The sequence below is a fragment of the Macaca nemestrina genome, chromosome 3 (genome assembly GCF_043159975.1).
Source record: "Macaca nemestrina isolate mMacNem1 chromosome 3, mMacNem.hap1, whole genome shotgun sequence".
Classification (NCBI taxonomy): Eukaryota; Metazoa; Chordata; class Mammalia; order Primates; family Cercopithecidae; genus Macaca; species Macaca nemestrina.
The window spans coordinates 45,864,465-45,883,937 of NC_092127.1; the positions used below are offsets into that span (position 1 = coordinate 45,864,465).

General features: G+C 39.4%; 1 protein-coding gene and 1 long non-coding RNA gene across 4 annotated transcripts in view; one reads left to right on the top strand and one right to left on the bottom strand.

Annotated features, from left to right (window-relative positions):
• LOC105473256 (FRAS1 related extracellular matrix 3) overlaps nt 1-19,473 on the top strand; it is a 109,200-nt gene that overhangs the window by 65,327 nt on the left and 24,400 nt on the right. Inside the window, exons 3-6 of the mRNA XM_011726959.2 lie at nt 311-457; nt 3,734-3,964; nt 6,897-7,022; nt 16,896-17,144. Coding sequence (XP_011725261.2) covers nt 311-457; nt 3,734-3,964; nt 6,897-7,022; nt 16,896-17,144 — 753 coding nt within the window. The remainder of the gene's footprint in view (nt 1-310; nt 458-3,733; nt 3,965-6,896; nt 7,023-16,895; nt 17,145-19,473) is intronic.
• LOC139362317 (uncharacterized) overlaps nt 1-19,473 on the bottom strand; it is a 109,824-nt gene that overhangs the window by 37,807 nt on the left and 52,544 nt on the right. For 2 of the 3 annotated variants that reach the window (XR_011620935.1, XR_011620933.1), the window contains one exon: nt 12,774-13,051. The exons of the other annotated variant lie outside the window; for it this stretch is intronic. This is a non-coding gene — a long non-coding RNA (uncharacterized lncRNA). Of the gene's footprint in view, nt 1-12,773; nt 13,052-19,473 lie in introns of those variants that run through there. 3 annotated transcript variants of the gene reach the window in all.

The window sequence follows — 19,473 nt, forward strand, 5'->3', positions numbered from 1 at the left end:
TGTTGAGTATGACCTGAATTTAAAACTACCAAGCTCTGGCTCTTTGGAACCCTGATGCACAAGACCCTTTGGGAACAGGAGGCATCTGGCTCCCTCTAGATTAAGCAGGGGGAATAGGGGTTAAGATGACACTCATGACATCCTCTAGCAAAGCAGAGAACATTTCCTCTCTCCACCAAAAAAATAAAATAAAATAAAACAAGAGTATGTTTTGAAACCCCTGATTTCAGAAGCAAAATGCACACCTTGATCATTGACTTTTGCCATCAAATACTCCAGCTGACTATTCCTTTGCCCCTATCAATTACAGGAGGAAATAAACTAACAAATCAACCTTTCCATCTAAACTGGGCTTGGATTTGTTTGGAGAAAGAGTACTATATTGTGGATGAAGACTCCACATTCTTAGAAGTGACACTTACACGCAGAGGATACCTTGGAGAAACATCATTTATCAGTAAGTAACTTTGGATTGGTTGTTGGTAAAACGTCATGGAAACATGAAATCTAGGACTAAACCTAATTATAAGAAAGTATACTGAAAGAGAATAAATAACTGGTTTGGAGAAATCTCTAAAAAAGTGTCTGTGAAATTATGCATTGGTTTTTGCTCCATGTGAGTTATGGGGCTTAGATATGTATCAATTTTTATCATCCTTTCCCTGTTTTTCTCTTTCTAGCAAGTTACATCTTTCTCTCTTTTATAACTCAGCAGTCCCCAGGAAAATTAAGACAGTTCATAGCCATCCCACAATCTTCAAGTCACTCAATTTCCTTCAAAGTTGTTTTAAGCATATATTTTTAGCCTTAGTTCTAGCTATTTCTTTTGAAAAATTATTTATGAGTACATGATCCATTACTGTGTTTAGTTCTATATATTTCTTTTGATTATGTATAATTGTTTTAACCTTGCTAGTAGGTTATAACTTCCTTGAGGACATGTACTATGTCGAATTTCTTTATGTTCTACAAGGACCTAGTATAGAAATATGTCTTCTTGGAGTAAACACATACATAGTGCGTGCATAATATATCTCATTATCATCATTAATAATTAACAGTAGTTGTTCTAATAAGGCATTGCATTTTCATAACATCTTTAGCTGCCAGAACTTTCAGAGATCATTTTGCCTTTATTTACATAATCTATTAAGAAGACAGATAGGAGTATATTGTCTTCATTTTATAAATAAGCATTGAGTTTCCCTGACATGCAGGACCCCAGAGCTCAGGCAGTATATCAAAACTGTTGGAGAGAAGCCAGGGAAGAAATGAGCTGGGGAGAAAACAAGCAATCAAGAAAAGGCAGACTTTCCCTAGTCTCCGCTCCAGGCCCAGAGCTCCTAAAATAGGACTGTTCTCCTAGGAGAAGGGGTCAGCCAAAGAGCACCCTGATTTCTGGGTGGCCCTCAGCCTCGGCCTACATTCCAGGTTACTACATCAACACATGGTAGAACTCGCTGCCAGGAATGTCAGCTGAAATATGCCTCCCTCCTCTTGTCAGGCCCTACTTCTACAATTCTTTATCTCAAGGCCTTCTTGTGAGTTTGGGTTAAAATGTCAAGAAGCATTTTTATATCCTGACCCAAGAAAAAAAAGTTCATCTGCTCAGAACCATTTCAATGTTTGCCCTAACTGAACCCTTTGGAAATCCTTCTGGCCACCCTGTCCAAAGCAGCACCCCTGCCATACTCTATCTCCATGCACTGCTGTATGGTTCTTCATAGCACTTACCATAATTGGCATGGATCATGTGTCTATTTGTCTTCCCAAGTAGATTTCAGCTTTATAAGGTCAGGAACTACATCTTGGGTTATGTCCAACCTCAAGAACAGCATGGGCATATGGTAGTCACCAATATTTGTTGTTAAGTAAACTACAGCCAGGCCTTTTGTTTGGTAAATACTCTTTAAAAGCACAATACTACTCAACATCACAGACAGGAACCTCTAAAGCATCTCACTCAGACAATCCAGAAAGTCCTCCTGATGCCCCCGCTTACTCCACCCCAGGCTAATAGTCGAACCACAAGATCCAGAAGAAAAAAAACAAAATGGTAGAGTTTGACCTCCTGCTCTGTCACTTACTCTTTTTTGTGACTTTCAAAAGAGTTCAGTTTCCTTACGTGTAAGTAAATTATCCACCTCACGATGTGTTTAAGGGGAATTTGTAATAATGATTATAAATCAATCTAGCACGGTTCTTGGCATACCGCCAATGCTCAATAAGTGATAAATACCATTCTGTGGCACTCATCAAACACAATTAAAATCACCTGTTTATCTGTTTGCCTCTTCCAAAATTGAAAACCTCTTGAGGGTAGTGGTGGCTGTGCCTAATTCTGTGTGACATCCTCAGCACTTCACACAGAGACAATGTTCACCAAACATTAAGTAAACGCCATGTGCCTGCTTCATTCCTATGGCAGCGCCACTTAGCTCTATCTAAGCTTTGGCTGAGGATACCATTCACTCTTCTTTATGTTCTCCACTTCCAACATGTGGCCAAAGGAGGCTCTTCCTAAATACTGAACATTCACTCTCGGTCACAAAATTGATATTAATGCAGGCTTTCTTCAGCAGATTTGCAAAGGCAACACGAGCTATCCTACCTTTGAAATTATTTTCAGGCTCTATAGCTTCATGTATCATTTACAAGGTTTCAGATTATTTGAGAATGAGGCCAAGGAATTGCATGAGGGGGCTATTAATCTTGTTTTATATCAAGTTTTCACCAGAGCTGGTGTCAAGTTACCGTATTTGATTTCACACATCCACACAACTGCAGAATGTAACTAACCCTTATATTGAGACCTACAGTGGTGAGGCAGGGGTATTGTTTTCTTGGTGTGTTAAAATCAAGACCAAACAATATTAGAATGCTGCTTGAACACTTTGGGTTAAGAAGAAGGTCTGTTTAGTCTTGATGGGATAGCATCTTTCATCATTGTATCTCACATTGGATATTTTAACACTATTTTGTTGTTGTTGTTGTTGTTGTTTAGTATCTTCAGTAAGTTACTAATTACTATTTCCTAACAGAGCTCAAATCTCTCATCTCTCTCCATTTTCACCAACATTGCACTAATTGCCTGAAAAATTCCTAAGCATTCTCTTACAATCAAAAAATCACTAAACATATGAGGAAACAAGACACCATGAGTAAGAATCAGCAAGAGAAAACAACCTTTGGGGTCATTCTTCCAAAGACTGCAGAAATTGAAATTATCAGATACAAAATGTTCACTCAAAAATTTTTTATTGAATACCTACTACATGCCATGTACTGTCCTAATTCCCAGGAATTCATCAGTGAACACAATGGTCAAAGATCTCTACCTCCATAGAGCTCATATTCTACTATCTTTCTCTTGAGACTATGAACTTTCTGGGGGCTGGGACAATTTTTTATTCATCTCTGAATCCCCAGTATCTGGTAGAGTTTGGCACATCAGAGGATCTCAATAAGCATGTGCTAGAATAAATAAGTTAAATAAGACTGTTCTCTGTTCTTTCTGTCAATCCCCTTTCCATGTTTTCTTCTCAATTCTATTCAATTCTGCTTACTTATACTCTCTTAGCCAAGAAAGATCATTTACAGGTGTCTTTTGGGAGCATTAAAAGAAACAATTTCTATGTTATCTACTTTTGTTAACAATAGAAACCACTTTGAAAGGAGACTATGCCTTCAGTCACTTGACTTTATATTTATAGGTTTTTTTATTTTTATTCAGGCATTGGTACCAAAGATGAAACTGCAAAAAGAGACAAAGATTTCAAATGGAAGACCAATAAACAGGTCCAATTCAATCCTGGACAGACTACAGCCACATGGAGGGTGAGAATCATACCTGACAATGAATATGAGACTTCAGAGACCTTCCAGATCATTCTGTCAGAACCTCTCATGGCTGTACTGGAGTTTCCCGAAATGGCAACGGTTGAAATTGTGGACCCTGGAGATGGTATGTGATACTGATTGATTTGCTTTATTAACCAGTACAGGTTCTTGGCTCCATTTCCAGCATTCCCACTTCCCTCAGGCTCTGTAAGCCACTAGATGTGTTCATATCCATTTAGGATTTAAAGTGAAGTAAATTACTTTATAGACAATAATTTTTCGTTTGCTCTCAGGATTTTTGAAAGAGAATACAGGAGGATTAAAATGAGGAGGATCTGTACCAGCATTCCTGTAATATATATACAAGATCTTACTGCAGGCTTTCTACACACCATAGGTACCAAGCAGCTCTGCTCCCAGATGGCTAATCCTCAGGGTTCATTCCAGGGCCACCATCTTTTCACAGCCAGATTAAATGAGAACTTAGATATCCATTGTCCTAGATGTGGCTCCTGGAGCCAACTCATTTGTTTCAACATGTGTTTCCTGAAGTTCTGTTATTATTGTACATAATGTCCTTGAATTCATTGGTTCGTTTTATGGATTCATTCTTTCAGCAAGTATCTCCCCAGATAAATTAAAAGGGAAAAAAAATCTAAGCAGTAATTACACTGCTTGCTGCCCCTTTTTTGGAAGTAGAAGAATATTCCCTAAAGGGGGGTGGGGATTAGTGTTCATCTTTGAATTTTAATTAAGTACATTGATTACACACAGTAGTTAAAAGAGGTCATGTAGCACCTGGAAGTGCGTAGCTTACAACCAGGGAGCAGGCCTTAAGTTCCACAAGACTCAGTGAAGAATCCCTGCATTAGCATGCTCTGAACTACATAAGAGAACGTTAGTGTAATAGACATCTACAGGGGATGGAAAGCTTTCCATGGTCAAACAAGTCTAGGAACTATTTCAAACTTCATCCCTCTTTTTAGGCATCATAATTCATGTTAGCATATTTAAGATTCTGAGAAACTCTCCTATAAGGAAACCGATTTAGTTTAGTTTAGTTTTGTTAGTTTGAACTGTGGATTTTTTTTTTTTCATCATCTCCAAGGAATGTCTTTTAAAATCTCTAAGTTCCAGTTTTCTTAAAACATAATTTGAGAAGTAGTGTTCATATGCTCTGCACTTTGGCAGGTACAAAAGAAGTAGAAAACATTGCCCCCACCACCTAATGAACAAGGTATCAGACCAGTTTTGTTGAGAACAACACTTCGATACATGAATCAGTTATGAAGTAAATGTAAGACACATGGGAGAAACACTAAGAGTTCAAGGAGAAGAATATAGGTCATCATGGTCCCAAGTAATTAAGGCTCATGAAAGAGGCAGGGTTTGAGCTGAATCTTGAAAAATAAATGGGATTTTGATTAGAAGAGCAGATAGAAACAGGCTTTCCAGATTGGAAAAAACAGAGGGCATGACTGAATAACTTAGTCCTATTGTATCAATTTTTTTCATACGACATTGATAACTTTAATTTACTTTTAGCTTCTTCCATGATGCCAACGTTTTGAATTGAAAGATGTCAAGATAGTAGACTACCATATAGGTAAAATGGAGGAAAGAAAATTATCACTGGTCTTTTCTCCCTGCGCCTCAGGGCCAGTGTCTTCCTGGAGGTTGATACTTGTATCTGTTGAAGCTAATGTAGGCAGAAAAGTAAAAAAGAAAAAAATTAATATATAATAGCTAGATAATTTAACATTGAATTCTGAATTATCATTTAGTAATAGTTCCAAAATGAAAAAAAAAAATGGTGATTGCCAGCTGGGTGCAGTGGCTCATTCCTGTAATCTCAGCACTTTGGGAGGCTGAGACAGGCAGATCACTTGAGTCCAGGAGTTCGAGACCAGCCTGGCCAACGTGGTGAAACCCCGTCTCAATTAAAAATACAAAATTTAGCCAGACCTGGTAGCGCATGCCTGTAATCCCAGCTACTCAAGAGGCTGAGGCATGAGAATTGCTTGAACTCAGGAGGCAAAGGTTTCAGTGAGCTGAGATCACGAAATTGCACTCCTCCAGCCTGGGTGACAGAACAAGATCCTGTCTCAAAAAAATACGTATGTATATATGATTGCCTACAATCTTTTCCCTTTTAGCTTGCATCACTAAAAGGAAGAATCTAGGTGTATATATAACATAAGGAAAAGAACTGAGGAAATAAAATGTGGTTTCATAGATAGTTACTGCAGTTATCCACTTCACACTATGAGTTGGAACAACCTCCTCTAAAATTTTATTTGTAAACAAACACCTATATTTTAATTGCACAATGCATGCTTAATAAAAAGCCTTAGAAAACATCTAAAATCTCTCCCCACCAAAATAGTACACATAATCCCATCAACAAGACATGACCTATATTCATATGGATATTTCAGTGAATGTTTCGATGACGTCTAGGTGTATGCACACACACACATACACACACACAAACGTGTGTGCACATATACACAACTCAGTAAATTTCAGCAGTAATATGATCTTTAAAATTGAGGGAAGGACCTGTAGTTTATTTTTCTCAGCCTATTAAATGACCAGCACAGTGTCTGCTTAATAAATATTAAATAAGCGGTTTGTTGAATGAAGCATGAAAACAGTTTTCTTCATTAATGAATTAGATTACTTCATTGTTAAAATATTTTAAAATAAACAGTAAAAGTAAAGCAAGGACAGAAATATGTGATCTCCACTGAGAAGACTTAAACTTTGATCTGAGAAGAAAAAAAAGACATGAAATTCCTGCAGGATTTTTGTTTTCCTTTTTAATGCTGGCTATCCTTTTTAACCTTTCAAAAGAGGTCTCCTAAACCCAATTCCACTGCCTCTCCAGCTCCACTCAATAATAAATAATGTTTCCCATTCTCACTACATTTAATGCAGTTAATCTTGTTGGAAAATATAAGGGTCAAAGACTTTGTACATTTCTGCTCAGGTGTGTTCAGATATCACCGATCAAATCTAAATCTTCGTGAAAAGTCTTCTGCTGTCTTTTCTAGAATCAACAGTTTATATTCCAGAGGCAGAATACAAAATAGAAGAGGACGTTGGGGAACTTTTGATTCCAGTAAGACGATCTGGAGATGCAAGCCAGGAACTAATCGTCATTTGCTCCACACGTCAAGGTATGAGGCTCTGTGGGGTCCTGTTTGCAGGAATAAGATGATGAGAACAGGACTGTGGTAATGCTGGGAGTAGCACAGGGGGTGAGCAAAGCAGAGTTAAGATGCTGGATGCGTGGGCCCCTCATCATGCACGCCCTGCTGCGAACCCCCTTTGCTGACTCTGTGCAGGTGCCCTACTGTTCTTAGCCGGTCTCCTCAACCAGGGATAACACTTTATTCAAAATTGGGATTAAAATAACTATTTTAACTAACCCACAAAGGGGCTAGTCAAATGAGACATTTGTGAAAGTCAGATGAGACATCTTGTGTCAAAAGAGTTTATATATGCTGGTCAAAAAATTATAAATTAAAGATTCTTATTTGTAATAGTATTGCCTCTGGGCAATATTATAAAATAGTCTGTATATACTACTCAGTTTCTCTTCTCCTCCTCTCTCCCTATCTCACAACCACAGATACCCCCCACCATGAATTCAGGCATCTTTGCAACCAAAACAAGGTTCCATTCTTTTTGACCACCTCTATACAGCCAGATTTAGCTGTCTCATGTCTCATCCCCTCAGGATCATATTCTCTAACATCTCATTAGTAACTATGTAGAAAACGAAAATTGCGGAAATAAATGAAGACCACTCAAATGACAACAAGAAAAGGCTATTTATTTAGAGCTTGCTGTAGTATGTCAGCCACCATCACTTGCATGTGGCAGAGACTCGCCAGCAGGCAGAAGCATGAGAAAGCTTTATAGTGGAAAAAGGAAAGGTATCAGGTATGCCCTGATTGGAAGCTGTTGGCCTGGGAATCTGGAGACTGGCCCAGTAGAAGCAGGCATCCTATATGATTGGTTAGGAGGGCATATTTGGCTCTCTCTGCTTGGTCTTAAATTAGAAGTGGGAGCAGAAATCAGGGAAACTGGCAGTTATTGAATAAGTCTTGACCATTTGATTGCTGATTGCTACAGAGGTGGTGGCTTGGCTTCCTGGACTCATTGCTGCAGCTGTGGGCCGGAGTTCTCTTTTTATGTATGGTATGGCCATTGTCCCTCTGTATATTCAGTCTCTCAAAATCAATGCTCCTACTTGTTGATATGTCAGCAAGAGAGAATTTATTCCTCCAGCTTTTCTTCCTCTCCCAAACAATGTTTTTGTTTTTTGTTTTTTGTTTTTTTGTTTTTTAAGTAATACCCCCACAACACTGTTTGTAAACACTGATGGGGCACTAATCATTTAGCAGGGGCAGGCAGTACCTTGGTAGATGGAAACTTTAATGGTAGGACCTTGAGATCCCCAGCAAAACACAGCGTAAAACTAGTTGCCTCCTTCACTTACCTGTAGCCATGTTTAGTATTTGTGAATTATTAGTAACATACAAAGCATGAGTCTGCTTTCCATTGCACTGTGTATGTAGCTCATGTTCATTTTATTTGTGAAAATAAGTAATTGTTAAACATTTACCTTAACATGACTTCCAGAGAGTTTAAGTAACCGAATTGAACTTTCATCCTATACATGGTGAGTAGGTGAGGACAAATACCACAATGGCACACGATATGAGTATAAGAAGATTTACAACATTCATGTTTGTAATTCTGTTACTGGCCAGGTTCATTCTGCTTGTGCATAGCAAGCCAATCACTGTGGTGACAAGTTTTGCAAAAGAGAAAACAATTTCCTTCACAAGGCCACCATACAAAGATACAAGAGAACGAATCAAATTCATCTCTTTGAAAAGAGGGTTTGGGAGTACTTATGGAATAGAAAGCAGGGTCTTCTAAAGCATGGGGAAAGGTGATTGGCAAGTAGGAAAAGTGAGGCAATTGGGGCTTCTGTGCAAAACTAATCAAGCTACATGGTTCTTCATAGGACACGTATGCACAAAATGGCAGTGTTAGCATAATCTGAGGTTACAGCTTTTGACCCTCTGACATAAGAAGATCACTCTTTGGGCACTGGAGCAGGCCCAGTTAAAGGGTCAGTGGTCTCAACAGCTTGAAATGGACAAGAGCTGCCCCCTAGTTCCTGAAAAACAATTTAAGCAACATTACTCTAGTGCCCCAGTCAGAGATGTTATCTATAAGGATGCTAGTGGGAGTTTAGTTATGTATTGTTTGGCTAAGTGATTTGCAAGTGGGAGCTTTTTGTTGTTGGTTTCTTGGTAGGTGGAGGGAGGATTTTGAGACAGGGTCTCACTCTATCACCCAGGCAGGAGTGCAGTGACTCCATCACAGCTCACTGCAGGATCAAACTCCTAGGCTCAAGCCATCCTTCCACCTCAGCCTCTGGAGTAGCTGGGACTACAGGCACCAACCAATATGCATGGCTAATTTCTAAATTTTTTTGTAGAGACGAAGTTCTCGCTATGTTGCCCAGGCTGGTCTCAAACTCCTGGCCTCAAGCGATTCTCCTGATTTGGCTTCCTAAGGTGCTGGGACTACAGGTGTGTGCCACCCTACTTGGCTGCTAAAGGGAGTTTTAAGATAAGCGATAAGTAAGCTGTTAAAAGCAAGCAAGGCAGGTTAAATTTGGCAAACTTAATCAGCTTAGCCCTCAGTTTCAGTTCCAGCAAGAGGTATGCAAGAGTCAAGATGCTACCATGCATACAGTGGCTTAGTGTTCCAGGAAGGGCCCCGACCCTGTTATATCCTATTTTTTCTTTTTCCTTTCTTTTTTTTAACCACAAACATGAAAATACCTTCTTATGTGGGGATCTGGGGGTCAAGGCTCAGGTGTCAAGCAGTCTGACTTGTGCACCAGCCATGCAGGGAGTTTTCCAGGCATGCCAGCTTTCACATCTGGAAATCATGTGGGAAGTTGGATTACATAAGGGAATCCTATGAGAAGCTAAAGTTAGATGTAGCCCTCCCACGTGGGGAAGCGGCACCGCCTCATCATAGCTGACTCCCTGCCAGACACTCTGAGCCTCCCTATTCATTTGGATGGTCCTTCTGCAGCATAGCTCTTCCCGAGGGAAGAACAGACAGACCCTCGGTGAATTCTTCCAGCTTAGCAATGACATATGATCTATCCAACTGGGCTGTTCACCATCTCATCTCTTTCATTCACATCTAAGAGACCTTAGCACCATTGTCTGCTGGACACTTTGGTTGTAGACAGAGAATATGCCACTAATACAAGAAGAAGCCCAGCTTGAAGCCCAGAGCAAAGCATGAGTACACTTTCTATAATAGCTAGTCCCCCCAGCCTCAACCACACCCCCTAGCTCCCAAGCACTTGCCCATTATTGCAAAACCCAAACTAGAGCCCCAATGCACCAGTGGCAGAAAGAATTTGGCACATCCTTTCAGTGATCAGCTAGCTAAGGAGAAAGCCCTCAAGGAGTACCTCACCTAGCTTGTTTTTTCTCCTCTTCACTTTTTCCTTCCCAAACAGAGGAAAACTAGCTTAAACACAAGAGTTGCTAACATTATATGGAGCTGGCTATATCTGGTGCTTTCAAGAGGAAATCTTAGTTAAAGAACAGGCAATAAGGCTGTCTCTGGATATATAGCCAAATGCAACAAACATGAAGATCTTGAAGATGCATTACAAAGGTTTGTCCTTGTAGTGGTTTTAAATATCTTAAAATAATCTGTTTACTGCCAAATCCTCTGTCTTCCAGGGCAGAGGAGAATTTATTCTTGTTCCTCTTCTCAACCTTGGCACCATTAATGTTCTGAATAACTATTTATTGTGGGGGCTGTCCTGTGCTTTGTAAAATGTTAAGCAGCATCCCTGCTCTCTATATACTAGACGCAAGTATCTAGCATCTAGATGCATCCCCCACTTCCATCTGTGACCCCCAAAAATGTCACCAGACATTGCCAAGTGTCCCCAGCAGGTAAAATCAGCCCAACTCAAAACTATTGCTCTATAATGAAATGTTTTAAGCACAAGGATTCTTTAAGTAAAGACTTGCAAATTAGACATTTCTTGGCCCTGTTTCATTCTTAAGAAAAATCTCATTCATCTTTTTCTTCTCATTAGTCACTCTCTTGTTAAAAAATTGCCTTCTTGGAAGGAACAGCCAATGAAGAGCAAACCACAGAACCGAAAACCAAATGAGTAGGAACAGCATTGAATCATCCTGTGGTTTTTGGTCAGGCCCAAGTCAAATATGTTGAGGTTTTCAACTACTCTATCCAGTTAAAAAAGAACTGTGTAGTAAACCACAAGCCATGGACCCCGCCCCACTTCTCTGATTGGACTTTTTCTCTGGGTCATCTCCTAAGATGGAGGTAGAAAGCAGATAATTCTTTTTTTCTTTTTTTTTTTTTTTTTTTTGAGACGGAGTCTCGTTCTGTTGCCCCGGCTGGAGTGCAGTGGTGCAATCTCAGTTCACTGCAAGCTCCGCCTCCTGGGTTCATACCGTTCTCTGGCCTCAGCCTCCCATGTAGCTGGGGCTACAGGCGCCCGCCACCACGCCCGGCTATTTTTTTTTTTTTTTAATTTTTTTTTTTTAAGTAAAGACGGGGTTTGACCGTGTTAGCCAGGATGGTCTCGATCTCCTGATCTCATGATCCGTCCGCCTCAGCCTCCCAGAGTTCTGGGATTACAGGCGTGAGCCACCATGCCCGGCCAAAAGCGGCTAATTCTTAAAGGGTTCCAAGCATGTCCAGGTGAAAGACTTTCTTCTTTCTTTCCTTTTAAAAAAGATTCTCTGTGTTGATTTATTTAGTTGTAGGTGTGTTCATAGGTTATAGAGGTTATACTTTGCATCTCAGACAGTTTGCGGGGATTATCATTTTCTGTTCCTGAAGTACAAATCACATGGTTTAAAAGTTCCCTTACTGCAGGTTTTCTGGGGGTAAACTCTCACCATTTTCTGTTTATCAGAACCTGTCTTTATTTCAACTCCAGTCTCGAAATTCTAGGTTGGCAGTAATTCTCTCCCAGCATTTTAAAGTTATTATTCCAGCATATTCTGGCTTCCATTGTTAAGAAGTTTGTTTTTCATCTAAAAGTCGTCTTTGTAGAGATTTTTTTTTCTATGCATCTAAAATCTTACATGTATTTGATCTGAATCTGTGAAAGATCTGAGGGCTTCGCTTGAAAATGTTTTCCTCCAAGAAAAGTTTGCTTCGCTTTCCAGGATTCAGAGGGTACTACTGCTCCAGACACACTCCTGCAGCCCTGTATCCTCAGGCGTAACCATAGCTTCCGGGTCAGCTCTGTGAGGTGCCCTGTGCCTAAGCCCCGTCTCCACCTGCAATGGTGATAGTGCACTTGCTCTTGGGGGGATACCACCTTCTGAATGAGAATCCCTTCTGTGGGTTATGGGATTTCAGGTTGGGGGAGGGTTTTTACGGTTCGTTTTAGTTTTTTTGTTTTGTTTTGTTTTGTTTGTTTTTTTTTTTTTTTTGAGACGGAGTCTCGCTGTGTCGCCCAGGCTGGAGTGCAGTGGCGCGATCTCGGCTCACTGCAAGCTCCGCCTCCCGGGCTCACGCCATTCTCCCGCCTCAGCCTCCGAGTAGCTGGGACTACAGGCGCCCGCCACCACGCCCGGCTAGTTTTTTGTATTTTTAGTAGAGACGGGGTTTCACCATGTTAGCCAGGATGGTCTCGATCTCCTGACCTCGTGATCCACCCGCCTCGGCCTCCCAAAGTGCTGGGATTACAGGCTTGAGCCACCGCGCCCGGCCCGTTTTAGGTATTTTTAATTTCAATTTTGTTTTGTTTGTGGGTTTTGTTTTTTTTTTACACTCGACGATATTCCCTACTTCCTATGAGAACAGAAAAGCCAGAATCATTATTTTTTCTACTTGTTTTTTAATGTACAGGCATCCCAGAGTACCTGACTGGCCAGTCTGCTGGAAACAAAAGTCCCAAAGTCCCCTCTAGATAGATGCTCCCAGGATGCTCCAGTCAAGCCTTTGCTACCCTCCTCCTCTCTCCTCTGGTTCTCCCATCTCCCTTGAATCATCAGCACTCCTGGGGCATAAAGTGACTTTTGCCTGGGGCTCCAAAAGCATCCTGCTCCAACCAGCTGTTAGCTGCTGCACTTTAAAGAGGGTGATTGCTTGTCTTGCTGTCCTATTAAAATGTACATATTAAAAGAAAATCGTGTGTTTAAAAGAATTTATAATCAAGTCATCAAATAACTAAAGACAATGTGAGAAAGTAAAAAATGCCCCAGGCTGACTGTCAGGAGATGGGTCTTTGACTCCTTGGCTATCATGGGGCATTCTCTGCCTCAATTTTCTCATTGATAAAATGCCCTGGCCACCTCATAATCAAACAGCATAATATAATGATTTAATTACCCTTTAGTGTAGTGCATTAATAGGACTTTCTCTCTGATTTTAACATTTATGATTTTTGTAAAGCAAGTGTAATATGTAGCCACAGAGACTGAGCCATAAATACTCTTTTGTAAATAAATAATTAATTTGTAAAGTAACTTCACAAATTCTCAGGCTGCCAGTGAGGTGAGGGAGGCCTGGACAGAGAAAATCGATGCCATCATCATCATGGATAGAGTGGTATGCTGGATCCAGCCAGTAACTGCTCCTAAAAGCTGATTCTGTGTACCTCTTCCCTACTCTGTGCTCAGTGACTTCACATTGATAGTTGAAGTTGGCTATGGTGGGAATATTAATACAACAAAAATCAGCAATTATTGCAAATCAGCTTTCATGTGCCTTGTTTGGAGAGCACATCGCCATGCTAAGGGAGGGAACTCCTAGGTTAACATGAAATGAGTCTTTGGTTCTAACCCTTAATTTTGGAGAACTAAACCCATACCCATTAAAACTGTCATCCATCATGCCTCATAATCTACCCCTGCAAAAAAAATGAATCTTCTGTAATATTTCTCACAAAGATGCTATGCACTACCACTGGTCAAGCCACCCAAACAAGGCTTGAGACCCAATAAGTGTCTTTGATACCAACCTGGAAATCATACATTTATACCCCTTGAAGCCTCTTCACTGTTAAATATGGGATATATACAGACCATTGCCAGGGACCTTATCTTTTATCTCAGAATATACTTGATGTTTTCAGAACAGAATTTTTCCAGTCCTGAGGATTCTTAACTTGCTACAGATAAAATATTGTTTGTTTTTTACGTAAATGAATGTCAGTATTCACATTCTTAACTATTGAATATAACTGCTGAAAGAGTTGCCCAAAGTAAATTTTCTAGAATCCTAAAAGGAATGTTCCACTTAGATCAACTGAATTTTTTTATTAAATACAATTTACTTAGACAACTTTTTTCACCAGCTCTTGTTTAAAAATCTTGCTAAAATATATTGTCTTGATTTCTGCTTTAGAAAAGTTCAATTGCCAAATGATTTTCAAGAAGTATTATATTTCAGTCTTTCATTTAACCCAGAAATCAACCTACTTAAATGTCATATCTATGTTGACCAGTGGATTGGTCAAATATAAAAAAAAATTTAACAGAAAAAGAAAAAATCTCAATTGCTTTTGTTTCATGAACTACAAATAAATCATTATTTGAATATTCGTTAGGTGGTATATATTGAGAAAGAGGTTTAATACAGATAGTTATATTCAGTGAAGACAGTGTTAGTTACCATGCAAGTCTAGTGTGTACAGTAGACATTTTTGACATTTTTCTTTTGACATTTTTCTCGAGGAGTTAACATGCAGTTTCTGACAAGGTTCTTTGTCATATTGCCTGTCAACCAGCATAATGCACACTTGATGGCTAGGCAAAATTGAGAACTGTGTTCTCCAAGGTATAGTTCTTTTTAAACATCTGGCTCTTTAAAAAGACATTCCAAAAGTTGTTTGCTATTTAATCAGATTGTTGTAAGAGCTTAAGACCTTTTCCCTTTGTCTGTGTGCCGGAGAACACAGAAAGTCTCCCTGACAGTGTATCATCTCATCTTGAGAGCCTTTCTATATTGCTAGCCACTTATCTCTTTCCCCATTTAACTGGAGAGTGCCTGTCTTAGGCATTCAGTGATAGCACTATGTCTCACATCCCAAGAGCCAGCCTATCCTGGTTGACTTGAGTGTGGAGAACTTTTTCATGCATAGGTTTCCCCAGAGAAGGAATCTCATGAAATAATAAGGTTTCAAAGCATAGACTACCACTGAAACTCAGCTAGCCTCCCCACCAAGTGATAGTCCCCCTTGTGCCTGTCCATTTTGATCAGTTTCTGCCCTCTGACCTAGCAAACACATTTTATTCTCATCAACTCGCCAGCTCTAACAATTTTTATGATTCCAGAATAACAAAACAGTCCATTTGTTACTTCCGAATAATTCTAAAATTTTTGTTCTTTCAAATAAAAAACCATTCTGAAATACTTTGTGAGTCAGTGCCCTTTCGAGCAAAGCATCTGAAGTCAGTTGGAGACCACTGTCATGTTTTAGCAACTTAGATCTATACAGGCAACATGCAGTGATGGACACCAACTTGTACTGATGTTTAGATGACAGTGGGCATTGGGGTCATCATGCATATATGCATGTACCATAGCTATAAGCAAGAAAGACTCTTACAAGACTGGAGCATCCAGTCCAGAATCTCACTATCATCTCCTTATTGCTTCTTATTAAAGTGAGGTATGGTGGGAAATATTTATACTTTTCAAAAACTTCCTATCTGGTATAATAGGTTACTATTTCGTAGTCTTTGTTCTGCCTAAATCTGGTCTGCCTAAATCATTTAAATTACAAAGAATACTTTTCAGTCTTTTAGCCCTAAGCCTATGTGTTACTGTTTTAAAACTGCAAAAATGCATCAAAACCTAGGAATCCTACTCCTAAGTATTCTAGAAAAAAAAATTGGGGGGTTGTGCAAAAGTAATTGTGGTTATTGCTATTAAAAGTAATGGGAAAACCGCAATTGCTTTTGCACCAACCCATATATACCCACTCAAAGACTCGTACTTGAATATTCATAAAAGCATTACTCACAATTGCCAAGAACTAGAAATAACCCAAATTATCAACCAGTAAATGGATAACCAAACTGTGGTATAGCCACACAGTGGGAAACAGTAGTCAGCAATAAAAGGGAAAACATGTCACGGTACATGGATGAATCTCAAAAGCATTGTGCTAAATGAAAGAATCAAAACATATGCTTCATTTGTATGAAATTTCTCATAAAGGCAAATAAATCTATAATGACGCAAAGCAGATTTGTGATTTCCAAGGCCTGAGAGACAGGGAAGGAGATGGATTGCAAGAAACACAAGTCAACTTTTGTGGATGGATAAAAACGTTTTATGATTGTGGTGGTGGTCACATGATTATATGCATTTGTCAAAACTCTTCAAACTGTGCATTTACGTTGATGAATTTTAATGTAAGTAAATTATTAAAATAACATTTAAAACACACTGATTCTAAACTGAAATCCTCTAATCAATCTTGCACTCCTTGTAAAATAAGATATAATTTTCTGGCTGTATTATGGTGTGATACAAAGAACTCTAGTTAGGGTGTGTGATGATCAGATTACATAGATGCTGCTCACAGCTATGCCGCTGTGGGTAGAGCACAGCAGGAAAAAAAATCTATACTATTTTCATGCTGTGGATTCTCTAGTCCTAATTTCACTACACCTCAGTTTTCTCATCTGTAATATGAAATAATTGAGCTAAGCCAGCCCTAGCATCCTGTGATCCTGTTTGTTTAGCCCCTAATATAAACAAACCTTATTCAATACACTCTATTTAAAAATTGCTAAATCTAGATCATGTCAAAATACCACAGTCTATTCCAAAAGCTTTCTTCTTACAATATTAATATTTGTGAGCATAAGAGGTAAGTGTGTTGGATCATTCAGATAGCTATTATCTAAAAATGCGTTAAAGAAAACAAACAGGCTTCTTGTTTGGAATTCCATTTCTTCTCAACTTCCCTGTTCCTTCTCACATTGCTGTAGGTTCTGCCACAGGTACGATTTCTTCCACAGTGTTATTCTCTGATTACATCTCACGTCCAGAAGACCACACCAGCATCCTCCACTTTGACAAGAACGAGACACAGAAGACCTGCCGGATCCTGATCATTGATGACTCCCTTTATGAAGAGGAGGAATCCTTCAGTGTTTCACTGAGGCTGCCAGTGGGAGGACAGCTGGGAGCCAGATTCCCCACCGCTAAGGTCACTATTCTGGCTGATCGTTATGATGGTAAGTCCATTTCTTGCTTCCCAACCTTTGGCAGTGGCTGCCTTCTCACACTTTCCCCCAACAGTTGAAAGGCCAATGTAGCTTAAATTATCTTTTAAAAGAATATTCGATGTTCTTTTATCTCCAAAAACTGTGAGTAGCTCTTCAAATACATAGACATCACCAACACCAATGACAAAACAGCCATGCAGGAAGATTAAATATTTGGGTATGACTTAACTTGACAAAAGAAAAAGCACAGCCCAAGGAGGTGACCTAAGACTTAGAAGGAAGCCAGGGAGAGGACCTAAGTCAAGTGTCTAATTACCCAACCAGGACTACCCCAAGAGGACCTTCATCTTAGCAGCACAAGGATCATCCCTCACAGCAAGTGCATGAGTTGTTAAGCAGCACAAGGATAAGATGGAGCCCAGTGTGTCAGCATCTGGACCTCTTTTTATGGTTACCTAGCAGGGCGTTTGCTCCAGTCCCTGGGGATCCCAGCTGAAATTTAGCCAGAGAAGAGAGGGGAACCTCATTCCTAAACACCAACCCTCCCCTCCCAGACATGCCATAAAGTATCAAGCCCAGTATGATTTTCCTAGGTCTCACCTGCCCTTTCTATAAGGAGCACTTTTAACAGAAAATGGTAATAAAGACAGGGCCAGGATCAGACTGTTTTATTACTACTCTCAAATTAGTTTGACTGCTTCATCTCTCAACCATGCTTCTGTCAGGATTTGAGTGGCTGTGAGCTGCTGAGCTCAGATCTAAGAAGGGTTAGGCTGGGCTGTTATTACAGACCCAAAATTAATGTGACTGCTTTATGGATGCATCACAAAGCTTCCATTAAACTGAGAGCTGTGCCAAGAGATAAACACAGATTTGTAAAGTTTGAACAGTTTATACTCTCCAGGTAGGTACGGTAAATTTATCATGTACTATTGTGTTCTGTTTAAAATTATGTCTTCATAACAACCATAGAACAAGGGAAAATATGAGCAAGATTGAAAGTGGCCTTTTGTTTGTTTGTTTGTTGTTTAATCTCCTAAATGGCTTTGCTTGGGAATATTTCACCCTGTGGACCAGATCTCTGAAATTTTCAGTAGACTAGTTTTGCTCCATTATAAAGAAAAAAGAATTTTCAAGGACTAATTTCAGTTCTGAAACACATCTTTACAAGTATCAAGAGCTAAGGATAAGGATAGGCCCTGAGATCCATGCTTTCTTCATCATGTACTTTTCAAAAATTTCTTCATTGGAATTAAAACAAAGATTGTTTTTCTTAAAATAATTTGAATAAATTTTCAATATATTCCTTTATGGAAATGTATAATTGTATATATTTTCTGTTAAACCAAAGAGATAGGAAGAAGTGTCCAATAGGAAAATTAGCCTTGATTTTCCAGTTTCATTAGAAAGAAGTTGTTTTGGAAAGAGAAACGCTACTCACATTATCTTATAAAAAGTATCTGCTGATTTGCCAACAGAAGAGAAGTAGAATCTGAGTAAATTTGTCTGGTTGAGACATCTGAAAAATCCCTACATGGTCAAGTCTAGTTGATTAATATGGAAAACAAATTGAGAAATGAGGACACTCTGAAAGAAAAAAAATGATGACATGGCATTATGTGGTTTCTGAAGCCTGCTTAAAAGATTAGAATTTTTTTTTAATTACAGGGCTACGATTAGGATATTGCTAAAGCGACTATCTCTTACCAAGCCGTTAGGAAAGATTTACCTACACCGAGTACTACAGACCAAGAAGGTGTTAGCCAGGCAGAGTGAGAAGGGAGAAAGGGAAAGTTATTTAACATTTTTCTACATAGTCTACTTCACAGTATATCCTTCTTTTTATAATCAATGCTTGCTTTTCCATGATGATGAAGAATTAACATGAAAAGTTGAAATTTGTAAACACATAGCTTCAAATCCCTTTTCCCTTCACTACCACACCTTTTCTTAGCCAGAAAGATTGGCGTCAGAACAGTCTCCGTTATTCTTCTCTACTGGAGCTAGTAATAGGTCAAGGTACACAATGAAGGAAATGGTAGAGAAAAGGAAGAGAATCAAAAGTGGAACAACAGAGTCAGAAAAGCTTGTGCTGGGGGCCTGGAGACTTGGATTCTAAGCCTGAGACACACTCTCTCTGGGTAACCTTGGCTACGTCGAGCTATCTGGGGCTCTGTTTCCCAATCATGAAATAAGGGGATTGATTAGGTTGTCTCTAGGAACCCTTTCACTCCATAATTCTATGATTCTTAAGTCATTCTAAGAAGAAGGCATTAGTTAATAAACACCACCAATACACAAAAATGATGCATCCTGTAGGCTGAGTTTTTCCATTAAA